At 49.8% G+C, this 15,218-nt stretch overlaps 1 protein-coding gene across 2 annotated transcripts in view; it reads left to right on the top strand.

Moving 5' to 3' along the window:
* Positions 1-1,074: 1,074 nt before the first annotated feature.
* The window catches only part of Jag1 (jagged 1), a 35,070-nt gene continuing 20,926 nt past the window's right edge, over positions 1,075-15,218 (top strand). The window contains exons 1-3 of one of the 2 annotated variants that reach the window (NM_013822.5): positions 1,075-1,418; positions 1,886-2,191; positions 10,677-10,728. In NM_013822.5, the coding sequence (NP_038850.1) occupies positions 1,338-1,418; positions 1,886-2,191; positions 10,677-10,728 (439 nt within the window). In that variant the 5' untranslated portion in view covers positions 1,075-1,337. Of the gene's footprint in view, positions 1,419-1,885; positions 2,192-4,297; positions 10,524-10,676; positions 10,729-15,218 lie in introns of those variants that run through there. The other variant, XM_011239312.3, reaches the window with a different exon arrangement.

Raw genomic sequence — 15,218 nt, 5'->3', positions numbered from 1 at the left:
CGCCACCCAGAGAGCAGCGCGGAGGCCGCCTACAGGTGCAGTCCCGCCACTGCGCCCGGGCTGGAGGCTGGCGGAGCCCTCGGCGTCTCAGAAAGCCCTTCCCGAAGTCCGGGCTGAGCCCCCGGGTGCCCGCCGGCCACTCCCCCTGCTTCCCCCACGCCTCTGCCCCGGCGCGGTCTGGAAAGGACGCTGGGAGCCCCTCCGAGGCTCCACGGACATGGATTTGGGAAGGGATGGCGCGCGGCCGAGGCTTTCCCTCGAGTTTGCGGCAAGTCTGACTCCGGGAAAGTTTTTCAAAGTTCCCAGCAGAGTCTGCCCAGGTCGCCTCTGCGGGGCGAGGAGACGGCGGCGAGCGCGCCAGTCTCGCCGCCGCCAGCACAGGGCTCTGGGCTCGCTTGCTGGGAGCGGCCCGGGTTCCCGGCGGGCAGGCCCTCCTCCCCGGGGCAAAAGCCGCAGCTGACGCAGGCGGCTCCGAAGGCGGAAGCCGCCCGCCCCAACTGCTCCGGCCGTACCGCGGCGCCTACACCTGGGGCTTGCAAGGGAGCCCAGGCCGTGCACCGAGGGGGCGGTCCAGCGGAGGCGCTCTGGGCTTCTCAGAGCCATGGGCTCCTCCACGGTCCTTCCAGGTTCCTTTCTCCTGGCCCGGGCTCCCCGGGACACTGATCTGCGTGTGGGGGCCCCTCGGGCGGCCATGCCACCCGGTCCGTCCCGCAACTTCCAACCCCTTCTCAATTTCTCCCCTCCCCAACAACCCGGAGGAAAGGGGCGTGCCCAATAGATGGCACGCCCCTTATGAATATTAACAATCGCGCATGCGCCTTGTTCCGCGTGTTGAGAAGAGGTGGCCAGCCGGAGTCCCGGCTCCCAGACCGGCGCTCCGGGTCCCTTCGAGAGCCAGGCGGGCACGCGTCATTGTGTTACCTGCAGCCGGCCGGCGAGCTAGGCTCAGGTTTTTTTTTTTTTTTTCCTCCCCTCCCTCCCCGCGTTTCATGCAGCTGATCTGAAAGGGAATAAAAGGCTGCGCATAATCATAATAATAAAAGAAGGGGAGCGCGAGAGAAGGAAAGAAAGCCGAGAGGTGGAAGAGGGGGGAGCGCCTCAAAGAAGCGATCAGAATAATAAAAGGAGGCCGGGCTCTTTGCCTTCTGGAACGCGCGGCTCTTGAAAGGGCTTTTGAAAAGTAGTGTTGTTTTCCAGTCGTGCATGCTCCAATCCACGGAGTATATTAGAGCCGGGACGCGGCGGCCGCGGGGGCAGCGACGACGGCAGCCTCGGCGGGAGCACCAGCGCTAGCAGCGGCGGCGGCGTCCGGAGTGCCCGTGGCGCGCGGCGCAGCGATGCGGTCCCCACGGACGCGCGGCCGGCCCGGGCGCCCCCTGAGTCTTCTGCTCGCCCTGCTCTGTGCCCTGCGAGCCAAGGTAGGAGTCTCTCTCCCGCTCTTGCTCCCCGCGGTCCTCTCCCTTCCCTCGTGGCGTTCTGGACGGGAGCGGCTGTGGCTCCCAGTGCAAGTTCCGGAGCCCTTGAGTACAAGGCTCCCTGACCCTGACTTTTCACCCGAGAGGCAGCACCCGGTGAGGGAACGCTGGTTCCCCAGAGGGGAGCCCCTGGCCTCGAAAGATAAACTCCTCCAGGCTGGGCAAAATGCGATCATTACGTTCTCACGGTCCTTCGGGGCACTTGTCTTAGTTTTCCCGCACTTGTGTTTTTTATGCCCCCAAACCAGGTTGAGCCCTAAACCTAGTTTTTGCAAAATTATTTTCACTTGCCACCGAGGATCTTTGGCAGCCTGGGGTGTGTGTATTGGGGGTGGGGGGTGTCAAGGAGTCTCCACCTCCACCTTCAGAGAAAACTTTCTCATGCGTTGACCTTCCTTCCTCGCTGGCAGGTGTGCGGGGCCTCGGGTCAGTTTGAGCTGGAGATCCTGTCCATGCAGAACGTGAATGGAGAGCTACAGAATGGGAACTGTTGTGGTGGAGTCCGGAACCCTGGCGACCGCAAGTGCACCCGCGACGAGTGTGATACGTACTTCAAAGTGTGCCTCAAGGAGTATCAGTCCCGCGTCACTGCCGGGGGACCCTGCAGCTTCGGCTCAGGGTCTACGCCTGTCATCGGGGGTAACACCTTCAATCTCAAGGCCAGCCGTGGCAACGACCGTAATCGCATCGTACTGCCTTTCAGTTTCGCCTGGCCGGTGAGTGAGCGACACACCGACAGAGTCGAACGCGGGGCCGAGCCCTATATTGCCTTGAGAAGGATTTAATGCCACTTGAAACTTGGCACTAAGTTGAGAGGCTTTGGGGGTGGCAAGTTTGAGAGTCCAGACTACAGCTGGACCTGGACAAGATGAGACGGGCGGGTCTTCCATTCTGGGTGGTGTCTGCTTAGCGCAGCGAAATGGGGTCTCTGAAGAGCATTGCTGGGGGAAAGTACGCAAGGATGCTAATTTTATGCTTGCTACTTCCAGTTCCCACCCTCGACCAGGCGGTCATTATAGATGATTTCTTTGCTTAACTAATTAAAACTCGTAGTGCCCTGGAAGGCGACTGCGCATAGTCTGCCCTGCATACGCTGTCCAAGTTGGCACCCTCCCCTTTCCCGTGAGCCGCCCCGAGGGCGGGTGTGTCCTTCCTGCAGGGTGTGGGGGAGCAGGCTTCCCGCGGCTCTAGTGGGGAGATTTTAGTGTGTTGGAGGGGTGCTCTCCCAGCCTGAAGTGGCGGCTGCAGGAGGGGGGTTGTCTCCGGCTGGCGTCCAAGCTTTAGTCTGGGAACCTCCGCCCCCTGCCGGCCCCTTCCTCCCGCCCCCGCTCGGTGCAGCCCAGGCTGCCTTACTCCCAGCGGTTCCCCAGTTCTGGAACAGCTGTGTTTGCAAACTTCCCCGGGAAGGGCGGGCGCACTCTCTCGTCCGGAGGGCACCCGGCCTCCGCAAGCCCTTCCCGCGCCCTAGTAAGGCTTAGAAGAGGCAGCCCGCTATAAGTCGTGTTTGCGGGTGCAACTGCGTGCGCCCTCATCTCCCCCTTTTCCCTCGGAGCTGCTTGAGGCCGGCGTACCGCTGGCAGACTGCGGCAGAACCCTTGCAACATCCCAAAATGGGTGGAAGGAAGATGGGTGCGATTGCAGAAGGGGAGGAAAGGGAAATGGTGGGGGGTGTGCCCGTTGTCCAGGAGGCGTGACTCGCTGCCAGGACTGGTGCTCCGCCAAGCTTGAGCTCCGAGGGTGGGTGGTAAGAGGGGGAGATCTGTGCCCCAGAGGATTGCTTTCCGCCACGTGCTCGGATGGGGTGCGCTCTGCTGCCTCCTACCCGCGGCTTTGGGCTGTGATTTGAAACTCTGAAGAGGGGCGGGAGAGAAGCCTGTCTGGCTGTCTGTGTGTGAAGCTGAGCTGGCTCTTAATGTCTGCGTTTACAGGAGTTGGCCTTTGCTGTGGGTGCGATAAGACAGTTATCGAAAACATGCTATTAAAAAGGGTCTTATTTTGGCAGGGGACTGCCGCTGTAGGTGAAATCTCTTCAGATCTGAAGGCTGTGTCCGCTGTGGGATTTCACTTTTACAAAGAATGTTTGTCTTGTTTGTTAATCCCCTATTAGGGAGAACTTTAAGCTAAAGAGGTTGGCCACCTCTAAATCTGGCTGGGTCCATTCGAGCTTAGGGTGAGTACTGGCTGCCCTTGAGCTGTGTTTGGAGTTTCGGGAGGAAGGGGCCTGCAGGTGGTTCCACCCTCCCTAGGATCAGTCCGAGCCCCTCGCTTTTCACAAGACCATAAAAGGAATCTTATTAGTGATGTGGAAAGAACGGCAGGCCTGGCTGAGGTTTATTTTGGAGAGAGGGGTCAGGGGGAGGATGGCTTGGATGAAAGCAGACAGACTTGCTCCACAGGCTGGCTGGGGGAAAGTGACCCAGAAGTGTGGCTGTCTGCTTTTGACACCTGGAAGAGAGAGTTTCTCACCGACAAGGAGCAGAAATGGTGTGAGTGGATGGATGGAGGGTTGCCACCACTGCTGGGCTCCTACTGTTCAGTGCCTTCAGGCCCCACGGGTCACCGACCATGAAATAGACTCGGGTTTTCTAGAAAGAGGGAGCCCCACTGGGTCAGCACCGAGAATGTGGTTCTTTTTTGAAGCTGGGCCAAGTACATGGATCACTCCTAAACAAGTCTCCACACTGCTGCCCCCAAACAGGCCTCCTGCGAAACACAGGCTTTACTTCCGAAGAGAAACTCAAGTGGGGGGGGGGGGTGGGGTGGGTGTGTGTGTGTGTGTGTGTGTGTGTGTGTGTGTGTGTGTGTGTGTGTGTGTGTGTGTGTGTGTGTGTGTGTGTGTGTGTATAAACTCAAGTGGGGTGTGTATGTGTGTGTGTTGTTTTAGTTTATTTTCCTCAGTGTGGTTAGAGAACCGCTGCTGTCTGGAACTTCCAAGAATGGCTCCAGGGTGAGTCTTAGCTTCAATGAAAGCCTTAAGCTTCACAAGTGTTAGTAATGGGTCGCACAGCTTCATTCGCTTTGATAATTAACACGAGAGGCTTGTTTTTAAAACGGGCTGGGGGTGTAGCTCATCAAAATAGGTATTTGCCTACCATTCTTAAAGGTCCTGGGTTTGAATTCAAGCCCCACAAACTTAATTTTTATTTCTCCTCCTTCTTAGTTAGTTTACAGTGGAATTGGTGTGGAGATGTTGGAATTTCAGAGTAGGCCATAATTTAAAAGGCAAACAAAGCCTCCAGCCTACCTTGGCCTCATAGCCACATAAGCTGCCAACCCCTAAGCAGGCACAGTTGTCTTTTGGGCTAAGTACTCCTAAATTGGCTTACGGAGAAAGGAAACACTGTGTTTGGTAAAGCTAGTTCAGTGAAGAAAGTCATGTAATTCCTTTCTTTTGATTGCTAGTATGGCCCCTGTTCGTGGCCTATAGAGGAAGAGGAGGAAATGATCTGGTAGGATTGAAACACAGTCTACATCCCAGCTTGTGAGACGCTCTGCAGTGGACGTCCCTGCCATCTCAGTATCGCATTCGCTTATATTGCCCTTGGGCTACATCCTACTCCAGTATCAGTTGCTCTGGCCCCAGTCTTTTAGCTTTGTGCTTCTGATTGGGTTGTCATCCATGCTGTGAGGGAGCTCAACTTGCAGCAGCTAGCTTGATTTATTATTTTCCAATTTGGATACTAGGTGATAAGAGCATAGTTATGACAGGTAATTGGGCTTAACAAGAAATGATTTGGGAATAACCATTAATAAATCACCGAAATGGTTAATTTGCACCTCCCCAAACTAGCTCAAAATCCCAGTAGTGCCTGCTCATTAAAAATGCATTAGTATAATTACTTCTGTTTTTGAAAACCTCAGTCATATGGCTGCATTGGTGGCCCTAAATTTGTAATGACTTGGGGTAAAGCAACAGGGGTGTCTGGCTTTATCTTTAAATACCACTGACCCTATTCAGAGTCTTGCTGAGAGCAACTTTAATTATTTTAGGAAAAGCCAATGAAACGTGACCAATGTAGCAGAAGAGGATGCCAGCTTGAACCCGTGTCACACTTATAGCCTCAGTAACTAAATAACAGGAGTTAGAGTCAAGTTGCCATCAGGTAGTTAATCACAGAATCTAAATTGCCAGTCCTTGGGTATGATTATGCTGTCTGCTGTCTTTCCTCTAGATGTGTGTGGACACATGGAAGAGAGAGGAATAAGACTCTCTTTAAGTTAGCTTTTTTTCTGTACCTCACCTGTGTGCCGAGCATGTATGCAGACAGTGCGCTTGTGTAAGTGCTAAGCACAAGGGATGATGTGTGTATGGAGAGAACATTGTTTCTTCTTCTTGTTGTTGTTCTAAGAAACCTGCCTCAAATGTTTAAGTTGCTTTACTGGGCTTTTGGGGAACACGGAGGTAGAGTGGCTTTCAAGCACTGTAAAACAGCTGTGACCTGGAGTACTTTCTTGGTTCCTAATAGTTTTCCTTTTCCTGCAGGTATAGACCTCTCTGTGTTTTCTTCCTCCTTTTCTTGTTTCTTAGCAACTTGCTCAAACCTCCAGTACGTAAAAGAATCTGCAACCCATCAACTCCACACCCATAGCTGTGTAGGGCCTTGGAACATTTGTAGAGAATAGTGAAGGCTCAGTGCTGTTGGTAGCTGAATTGGGCAGAGGCAGAGGCAGCAGCAATGTGGTAGGGGTAAACCTCCTAGAGAGCCAGCAATCTGAATGCTGCCTAAGGTCTTTACAAGCTCTGGTACCTTCAGGGACACTTTGTACAGAGGGCAGGTGGGAAATTTACCATGGAGGGAAAAGGCGCTTTGTGAGAAAACAAGGCTAAGGCTACAAGGAGTCCTCACTTCACATGGGAGCCAGATTCGGAGTAGCCATGTTGTGGAAAGGCCTAACTTGGTTCCAGAGTGTCAGGCTTTCTATTCACATAGATTATTTCTGCGTGGACGCATAGTCTGTGGTTGTGCACACTGCCAGCTTGGTAATCCATAGTGACAAATATTCCTGAGAATTCTTCTTGGTGGAGCTTTAGAGACATACCCCTAACTAGCCCAAGGTTTTAGGATTCAAACTGTTCCCAAGTGACATTTGGCTCCAGCCCTTAAATCTACTTTAACAATAATGAGAACAAAATAAACTTTTCTTCCAAGGGCTGGAAGATGTATCTGGAGGCATGAAAGTGAGGACTCTGACAGGATGGGGAGGGAGGTGAGTCTTGGGCTCAGAAAACTGGTGTTGCTAGGTTACTGCTTGGCCCACAGCAGCCCCTTGGTCCTTACTCATAGTGTCAGTAACATCTCTCTCTGGAGCAGCATGTGGACTGGGAAGACATTCCCAGGGTGGCTCCTAGTGGTTAAAGGGGGCATGTAAATAATCAAACTGAGCCCTCTACCAGCTCAGCCTAGTTTTTATGCACTTTTGGTAAATCAGTAGAAAGGCTTCTTGTTTGGGCTTGCTCTGTGTGAACTGGACGGTTGTGCTTGGCTGGCTCCCTGGTATTCTATCTATTAACCTCACCACCCTTTTGTAACTGGTGCATTTAATTATCAGTGGGATGCCTTTCAAACAGGTAAGGGTAATGATGGGAAAGGGGTTAGGGGCCTCTCATTGAGAGCCTGCAATCTGGGTATGAGCTCTGGGGCCCCTTGGTGAGTCTTTGAGGTGGGCTTTGATGAGAAAATCACTCTTTGTGGCCAGATCACACTCTATTGACATGTCAAATCCTGCAAAAATGGTCGCTTTCTGTGGCTGGAGCCTCAGCTTGCATGCACGAGGGGAGTGGTCTTTTTTTCCACCCCTCACCTTGCCAAAACCCTAAAAGACAGGAATTGTGTGTGCCCACACATGGACTCTCTGAACTCGTTTTTTGTTTCCCATGTTTTGTGACTGGAATATTTTATACTCTGGCCACCCAGACTCAGGCAGGACAATAGAGTTGGCTGGACTGACTGAAGTGCGGATTACAGAGAAGAATGGGGCCTCTCCAGAAATACTGCTAATACAGGACAAGTGACAGGAAGCAACAGTTGAGTCAGCAGAGCGCATGCAGGGCCCCTGACAGACCTGGGGCCAGCAGGCTGTGTACAATGGCTGTGTTGGCACTCGGGACATTCTCAGGATGTGCATGCCTCTGGCGGGCCTGCCTGTCGCAGCGGTCTGGGGTTTTGGACTCCCCACGCGTGCCATTTGGATGGCGGTTTGTTTGTGTCGGTCAGCTTGGCAGGAGGGGAGGCAGCCGCTTCTTAGGGCTTGGTTTGGCTACCACTGTTGCCAGGAAAAGGAAGCTCCCAGCTGCCAACACAATCACCTTTGTTTCTTACATCCCCCCCTGTTTAATGTGGCAATTAAGTGCTTACTGCTTTGCCCAGTGCCAAGGTAACCTCCATAGAGTGGAGCAGGACAAAGAATGAACCCTAGACCAGCAGCTCAAGTGTGGAGAATAGGAGGAGGAGGAGGTGCCTGGTGGCCCAGCCTTGGTAAGGTGACCCTGTGACCGTGGTATACCTGGAGGGCTTTGATGCCAAGGTAAAATTGTATGGAAATCTCCCAAAAGTCCGTTCTGAAAGCTGACCAGTACTTTTGACGCTTCACAAGCATGGAAGCCAGCCACCTTACTGCCAGATGTCCTTGAGCCTCAAGCTGGGAAGGGGCAGAAGTGACTCACTTGCAAATCCAGATGGATGATCTGGTAACTATCGTGTGTCTCTTGTTTTGCCTCTCAGACAACTACTCTGGGAAGACTCAGGACAAAATATGAAATCTGAGTAATTCATCAAAAATTTCTTTTATTGTTTGAACTACAGCAAAACTCAGGATTTGCTTGTTGTTTGCTTTTTTGGGTGTAAAGTTAAGATCAAGGAAAACTTGCCTTTTGAAGCCCCTTACAAACTCCCATAGGACTGGGGACTTGGCCTCTGCTGAGGATGGGTTTTGTAGCATCCAATCCCATGTGGGTGATTTGTGGCTGGGTGGCATGAGGTCCACATGGTCTAAAATCTCAGTGTCCGGACATATAGCTGGGGATGTACAGAGGTCAAGCGTGGGCCTGGGAAAAATTAAAGCTCCCTAGCAACTAATAATCATTGCCAAATTATCTTGATTGTTGATCTATAGTGTGGGGATGGAGTGGGAGGGAAGAATGCCTCTTAATAGAAGCCTTGGAGGGAATCCTTTCTCTAAAGGCAGGGCACCCATGCCCCAGGAAACCTGGAACTCCAATGCATGCTTTCAAGAGAAAGCAAAGTCCAGGCTTGGCTAGTCTCTCTCCACGCCCTTACCCTTATTCTAGCCCACCTTCAACCCCCAAAAGGAAGGCACTTGATTAGGGGAAAATACTGCCAGCCCATGGGGCTGTGGGACATTTCTTTTCCATCCAGCTGGGGTAGTGTTGGTCAGCAACTTTTGAGTCCAAGACGAACCTGGCAGATGGCTTGATCTTACAAGTTCTTGTGCAAGGTCTAAGGATGCCTTCTGCCTTGAGAATGAAGCTGAGTTAATACTGCTGTGCCAGCTGGTTCCAAGGCACCTTCCTTTGCAGTGGTGTTTGTGGGTATGATGTGTGTTTAGTGCTTGTGCAAGTCTGTCAAAACTCTTGGTATCAATGCATTTAGTCAGAGGATTAATTACAGCGATATTGTTGAAGTGAAGGATGTGGGCCTCAACGTGACCAACAAATGAAGGGCTTAATTATACAGAATCAGCCACACATCTGGCCTCATTTCGACTTGGCTCTCACTGTGAACCAGTAGAGAAATATAATTTCTTACTGCTCTTCGGGAAGAGTCCTATAATTTGTAGGAAGTCCTAGGGAACTTAAAGAGGCTGTAAATAAGGTGTAACTTTCACTAATAAAATATTAACGACAATAACAATGTATTCGGACCTACAACCACTAACAGGAGAGCGTGAGGTATGTGTCCTGGCTTGCCCGGTTTTGCTTGCTTTGTGAGCATTTTCCCACAGTTATCAGTGAACGAAATGGAATCCTGCTGTAAGTATGAAGCATATTTAGGCTGAATTCCAAAGCAGGGGCCTATCACAAGATATTTTTGTCGTCAGAGCAGACCTGCTGTGTCACCGAGAGAGGAGTGAGCTTCCTTGATTTATGAATGAAACCTCCTGCTTTTCTCTCATGCCTTTCCCCTATCGGTGCCATCTCTTCCCCTGGCAGCAGTGTTTTCTGGTGGCATTGTGGTTATCTGAGCAACAGAAGCATTGTGGCAGGCAGAGCAGCGCTGCACAAACCTGTTGCAGTCCTGTTTCTCCGCTGTATTTCTCCAGCACCCAGATAGGCTTAGCAAGATTCACCTCAATGCCTGTTGTAAGTGAAGGTTGGAGTAAAAGTGGAAATTTGCTAATGGTTTGGGTCTTGGGGTGAAGCGGAGATGGGGTTCAGAGACATGCTTAGAAGATTAAAAAAAAAAAACAGGTTTCAGTAGGATAACTGGCATCTTGCCAGCCTCCAGGGAATTGTTTAGTTACTGAACTGATTATTCCAGGAATGTTAGATCTTATTGACAGATACATTCATCAATAAACATAACCCATGGGTGTGCGGTGCCCGTCTCCTTTGTGCTTTCTCCCACAGACAGCCACAACCCACCCCACCATGGAAGCTAGGTTGCTGCCTTTGTCTTAAGTCTTTGAGCCTTACCCCTCCTTTTTTCCTAGAGTCACCTGATACTTGTGGGAGCTGGGATGGTCTCACACAGACAGGGCTTTCAAAGGGGTTCTGAAAAGGAAAAGGGGGCCTCCCTGGGGACTGCTCCACCAGGGCCCAAAGCGTAACCTTAGCAGTTCTCTCTCAGGACAAATACCTGAGTAGGTTGGCTTGGGATAAATTCTTTGTGTGGGTTTTTTTCTCATGCACTAAGACTAGGGACTGAAAAGTTTTGGGAAACCTATATGCTACGTGTTCCCATATAGGCAGGTACTACTTTCTGATCAGGGTTTGGAGCAGCTTGGCTTGCTGGGTGTGAGCCCCAGTGTTCCCCTGCCAGGTGAAAGGAGTTATTTGTCAACCTGTGAAGAGCGCTGCAGCGAGAAGAGGTTGGTCAGGCTTCAAATACCCTGTTGCCTTTTTTCTGCCTTCTATTTTGGGTTGGTTCCTGGTACCAGAGCACCAGAGACTGCAGGCAGCATCAGCATCGTAGAGTTGACCCCTGTATGTGAATCACTAAACTTTGCTTATCTGTCTTGCAGAGGTCCTACACTTTGCTGGTGGAGGCCTGGGATTCCAGTAATGACACTATTCGTAAGTATCTCATCAGGAATTCTTCTTTAAATGCTGGTGCGTTTAAAGTGCTGTGCTTGGAAGCACAGAGGAAAGCCTCCAGTGCCCCACCCCCACCACAGGCTGAACCTATCCGGGGACTCTATTCCTTAACTTCTAGAACTTTCAACTGAAATATTAAGTAGCCAGAATAGACTCCCAGTTTATTCAGTCCTTGCAGAAAGGGACATAGTTTATCTCTGGATAGAGATCTTAATGGTTTTACAACTTTAAAACCTTGTAGACTGCCAAAGGATCAAAGTAGTGACTTTTTAAAAGTCCATTTAAACTTTAAGTGAGCATTTAATCTCTCATCAGAAAGATAAAGCTGTAAAGGGTGGTGCTGGGCTCTAAAGACCAACCTTAAATTTCACTCAGTGGGCAGGTGAGCCCCACGTCAGCCTGAGTTTCCCACACTGCTCACCACAAACCTCCCATTGAAGCCGAATTTCAGAGCCCCCCGCAGTCAGGACCTGCCCTGTCCGTTTTGAAAGATGGCTCTGTTCTCTGGGCAGGTTGCTTTTCAGGCCTGCAGAGAAGTGGCTGGGGCTTGTGGGGTGTGTGGAGAGGTAGTGAAGGTGTACTCTGCTGATGGTGGTCAACTCTATTGTAACACGTTCGTTCTCCCTCCCAGTGAGATACACAGTTCCTCCTTTATCACCAGAGCCTGGTTGCCTTTGGAAAACCTGATTCACTCGGACAGTTTTGATCTGTTCAGGAAAGAGAGTTGATCCATTTTTTTGCCTTTGCCCACTGCTCTCAGAGTGCCTCACACCTTCTACTTCTCTCACTTATTCACCCTTTCTTATTTTTTTTTTTTCTCAACATCACTGTGCTTTCCCACCATAGGTGAAGGTACTGAGTGTCCAGCATGGGCCTAGTCACAGCTGCTCATAAACTCAATGGCAGCTCAACATGGCCGACTCCTTGGGCCTCTTAGGGTCACACAATCCTTGGCAAGCCCTGGTGTGCAGCAGGCTGCCTGTCACTGGGATTACTTTCTTGCTTTGGTATTCAGCTATTTAGACAGCAGCCCTGCCTAGGAGGGAGTTTGTGGAAGGCCAGGATCTGCGCTGTCTCATTGTGATAGACATTTATATGTTGAGGTTAGTGGTAGGACACATTGCCAGGCTTGGTTGATGCCAGCCAAGGTCATAGATACCTGTTAGTCCTCCCCACAAAACACTGAGCTCTGCATGGACATCCTATCATTGTACCCTTAATGTACAAAACGCTGGGTAGGGGACAGAAGTGGGCCTTCTGAGTGCACTGGTGCCAGAACTAAAGCTGGGAGAGGATTCCTGCCCAGCATCTGTAGAATCTCTGCTAAGCTATCTGTCCTCTCACTTTCCAGGGCTATGCCTCCAGGGACCTGAGGCCTGCCCACAGTTCCCCATACTTATCCACATTTCCAGGCAATGGAAATCTCTACATTTTGGGACTCCTGGATATCTCATTTCTTCCTAGGGTAACTAGTCTCTGGATAGGAGACAAAGAAGACTGAGATGAGAACAGTTTGCTTTCAGATCTTTCAGATTTTAGAAAGTGAGACACAGTCCCAGATGCCCATCACAGTTATAGAAACTTACAGTATGAGCCTTGGGCTTTGTGGTTTATCTGTTTTTCTGTTGACTCTCATTATTTTTCATCTGTATTTTCCAAGGTACCACAAATTGCCGAGTCAAAGCCAAATTGGAGGTCCAAGAGCACTCCCCTTTAATGGAGCCCTTTCTGGGTGACAAGCACCAGTATTGGGACAGCTAGTGCCATAAGCCATTCATTTGGAAGGCCCCTATGTACTTTATGTAGCATCTGTACCTATACAGCCTCCAACTTCTGAATAGTCTTGATCTTTTGCTCTCCATATGAACCCAGCTGCGTCCTGCCATGTCTACTGCTGCCCTGATCCACTTCACTGCCTGCTTATACCTTCAGAGTTAGTGTTACTGCTACATGGCCTGTCCTTACTGGCTCTCCCTGGTCAACTTTCAATATCTTCTCCATTCTTGGGCCATCTTATTTTTTTTTTCCTTGAGCATAACATTTGATGGTCACCCTGGTGGTAGAAGCTAACAGCTCACGGGCTTTCTATAGCTCTTGGTCAGATCTTTGTATGCCTTTTCTTCCTGATGGCTTGTCTTAACACACCGTGTCTACTGTGTCTGTTTCCTAGCCATTCTTGATTCACTTGTATCCTGGAGTGTATCACATTACTTTCTTGTCTCAGGACCTTTGTGCGCACTGTTTGTATGTTTGGCTCCCTGTTTTCTTTACCCTCTGCCCTTACAAAGCATCTGAGGATGTCAAGGAGGAGCCCGGTAGTGTGGGCTGTTCTTTGGTTGCAAAGTTCATCAAGTTGCAAACATCCTGGCTTTGCTTGTATCTTATAGGCAGATCCCCAAGTTTGGGTCAGAATTCCTTTTCACATCAGCTCTGTAATTATCCCCAAGGAAGGTTTTGCTCGCCATTCTTTGGTCTGTGTCTATTTGCAAAAACTCAAGTATAAGTCTAGACCGGATTAAGCTCAGGTGCTTCTGAAGTTCCAAGGCTGGCTCCCAGCCTCAGTCTTCCAGTTGTTCCTAATATGGCTCAGGAGTATAACATCTTTATAGATCTCTTTTTCCACCTGAGCAAATGATTTTAGTATATTGTAACATTTAACTGATTGATGGGCAAGCATACCCAGGAGTCCTGGAGACCAAGGTTTCCATACAGCAGAGACTTCTCTCAGCTAAGGTCATTATCTAGGTTTTCTGATTGGTCCTTGAGTTGTGTTCCTGGTGGTCCCTCCTCCTTTCTTCTGGGTGTACAAAGCTCTGTGTATGCTTCATGATGCATCTTTACACCAGTGACATTAACAGGGAAGTGTGCTAATACTCTTTTCCAGCCCTAAGGCTGGAGCTACCCCAGGTGAGCTGCCCCCTGTCCTTAGTGGTTTAAGCCAATGGGAGAGCTGAGTCAGGTGGTAGTATCGAATCATCACACAGTAAACTCGGGCTCTGTAACCCAGACAGTGTAGAGCATGCTACATATTTCGTAGCCTCATGGCTCCGTGGTTGTAAAGTTATTTCCATAGCTTTGTTAGCCACCTACCCTTCTGTGGATTCTGAAGTTACCTTCACAGAATTTCCTGAAAGTTAGGTAGAAAGTGCACCAAACTATACAGAGTCCTTTGTTAAGGCACATGGCTACTGTGTTTAATAATTCCTTCATTAAGCTCTTAGAGCAACACCGGAATAGCCCACTACATTTCTCAACGGAACCAGCAAAGCAAACAGGCAGTTAGTGGAGAGGCATTTTTGCCATTCTCTAGTCTGTGTGTATTTGCAAAAACTTGAGTACAGTGTGACATGCATGCACGTGGTTCTACATGTTACTGAATGTAAGCTACAGATACGTGGGCTTTCAAGGATTGCCCTACCCACACCATGGTCCAGACTGGCTGGGGCTGTGTTGGTTGTGCATAGAGCCACCCAGGAGTTGTTCTCCTGGTCACCTGTAGGGCTTGTCTAGCTTTGTCAAAGAGCACAGGCTCAAGGCCTAGAAAAACAGTGGTGTGGGTGTACAGGAATCACAAAGACATTGAAAGTAGGTCCTAAGTTGCCTCTCCAAGGTGGCCTTGAATTTGACAAGGTGATGACTAGCAGGTTTAAGAAAACAAACACAGCACCAGGTTGAGTGCTGACTTAGAGCCTTGTCTGTTCACATCCTCCTGTACTTCTTGCTTCTGGGCTTTAAAGCTATTTTAGTACCTGTCTCTTAGACTAGCTTGTAGGTGACCTCAGGAGAGGGGCCAGTCATACTGCTTCTGGGAACTGTTGGGCTCTAGACATTTGCTTTGCCTCTCAGGCATCTTTAAGGTACCTGACTTAAAACAGACACAAACAAACCGAATGCCTTGACCTACCTGTCTGCAGGCTGAGATGAATTTAGTCATATGATGAGAAGAGTGAACTGAATTATGTTTTTGCTGTTGCTGATGGAATGCCAGCTTAAAAGAGTTTATTAGTGGTTTGTTTTTCACATATTACAATTCACCCCTTGGCCCTCAGTGAGGAATTTTGAAATGGAACTTTTTCTAAGCAAGACTTGCAAGTAAAATGTAAAAAAGAAAAAACCAAAACAAAACAAAACACTAACCTTGTCTGGAATAGTAAAATTTCTTTCAGAGCAAAATCTCCTAAGGCGCAGCTTTCTATAACATTTAGGAGTTTTTGAACATTTGCTATGGACAGCAATATGTTAGAAAAGTTGGCAAAGGATACGGATCACAGGAACAAATAAAAATACTGTCACTAAAGGTCAGTTAAAACAGGAGATACTATTGTATCTGTTGGACCTGTTGTGCAGAGATGAGAAACTGAGCTGTGATACTGTTGCTGAGGTAGCACCTTATGCTGAGGGTCTGCAGGTTTTGCTGGCAGGTATCTGTGCATCACCTGGGGATGGAATGTGTTGTTTGTGTCCACTGA

This window comes from Mus musculus, chromosome 2 (genome assembly GCF_000001635.26).
Source record: "Mus musculus strain C57BL/6J chromosome 2, GRCm38.p6 C57BL/6J".
Taxonomy (NCBI): Eukaryota; Metazoa; Chordata; class Mammalia; order Rodentia; family Muridae; genus Mus; species Mus musculus.
Note: the sequence above shows the minus strand (reverse complement) of the source record. Positions and strands in the feature narration are given on the sequence as shown.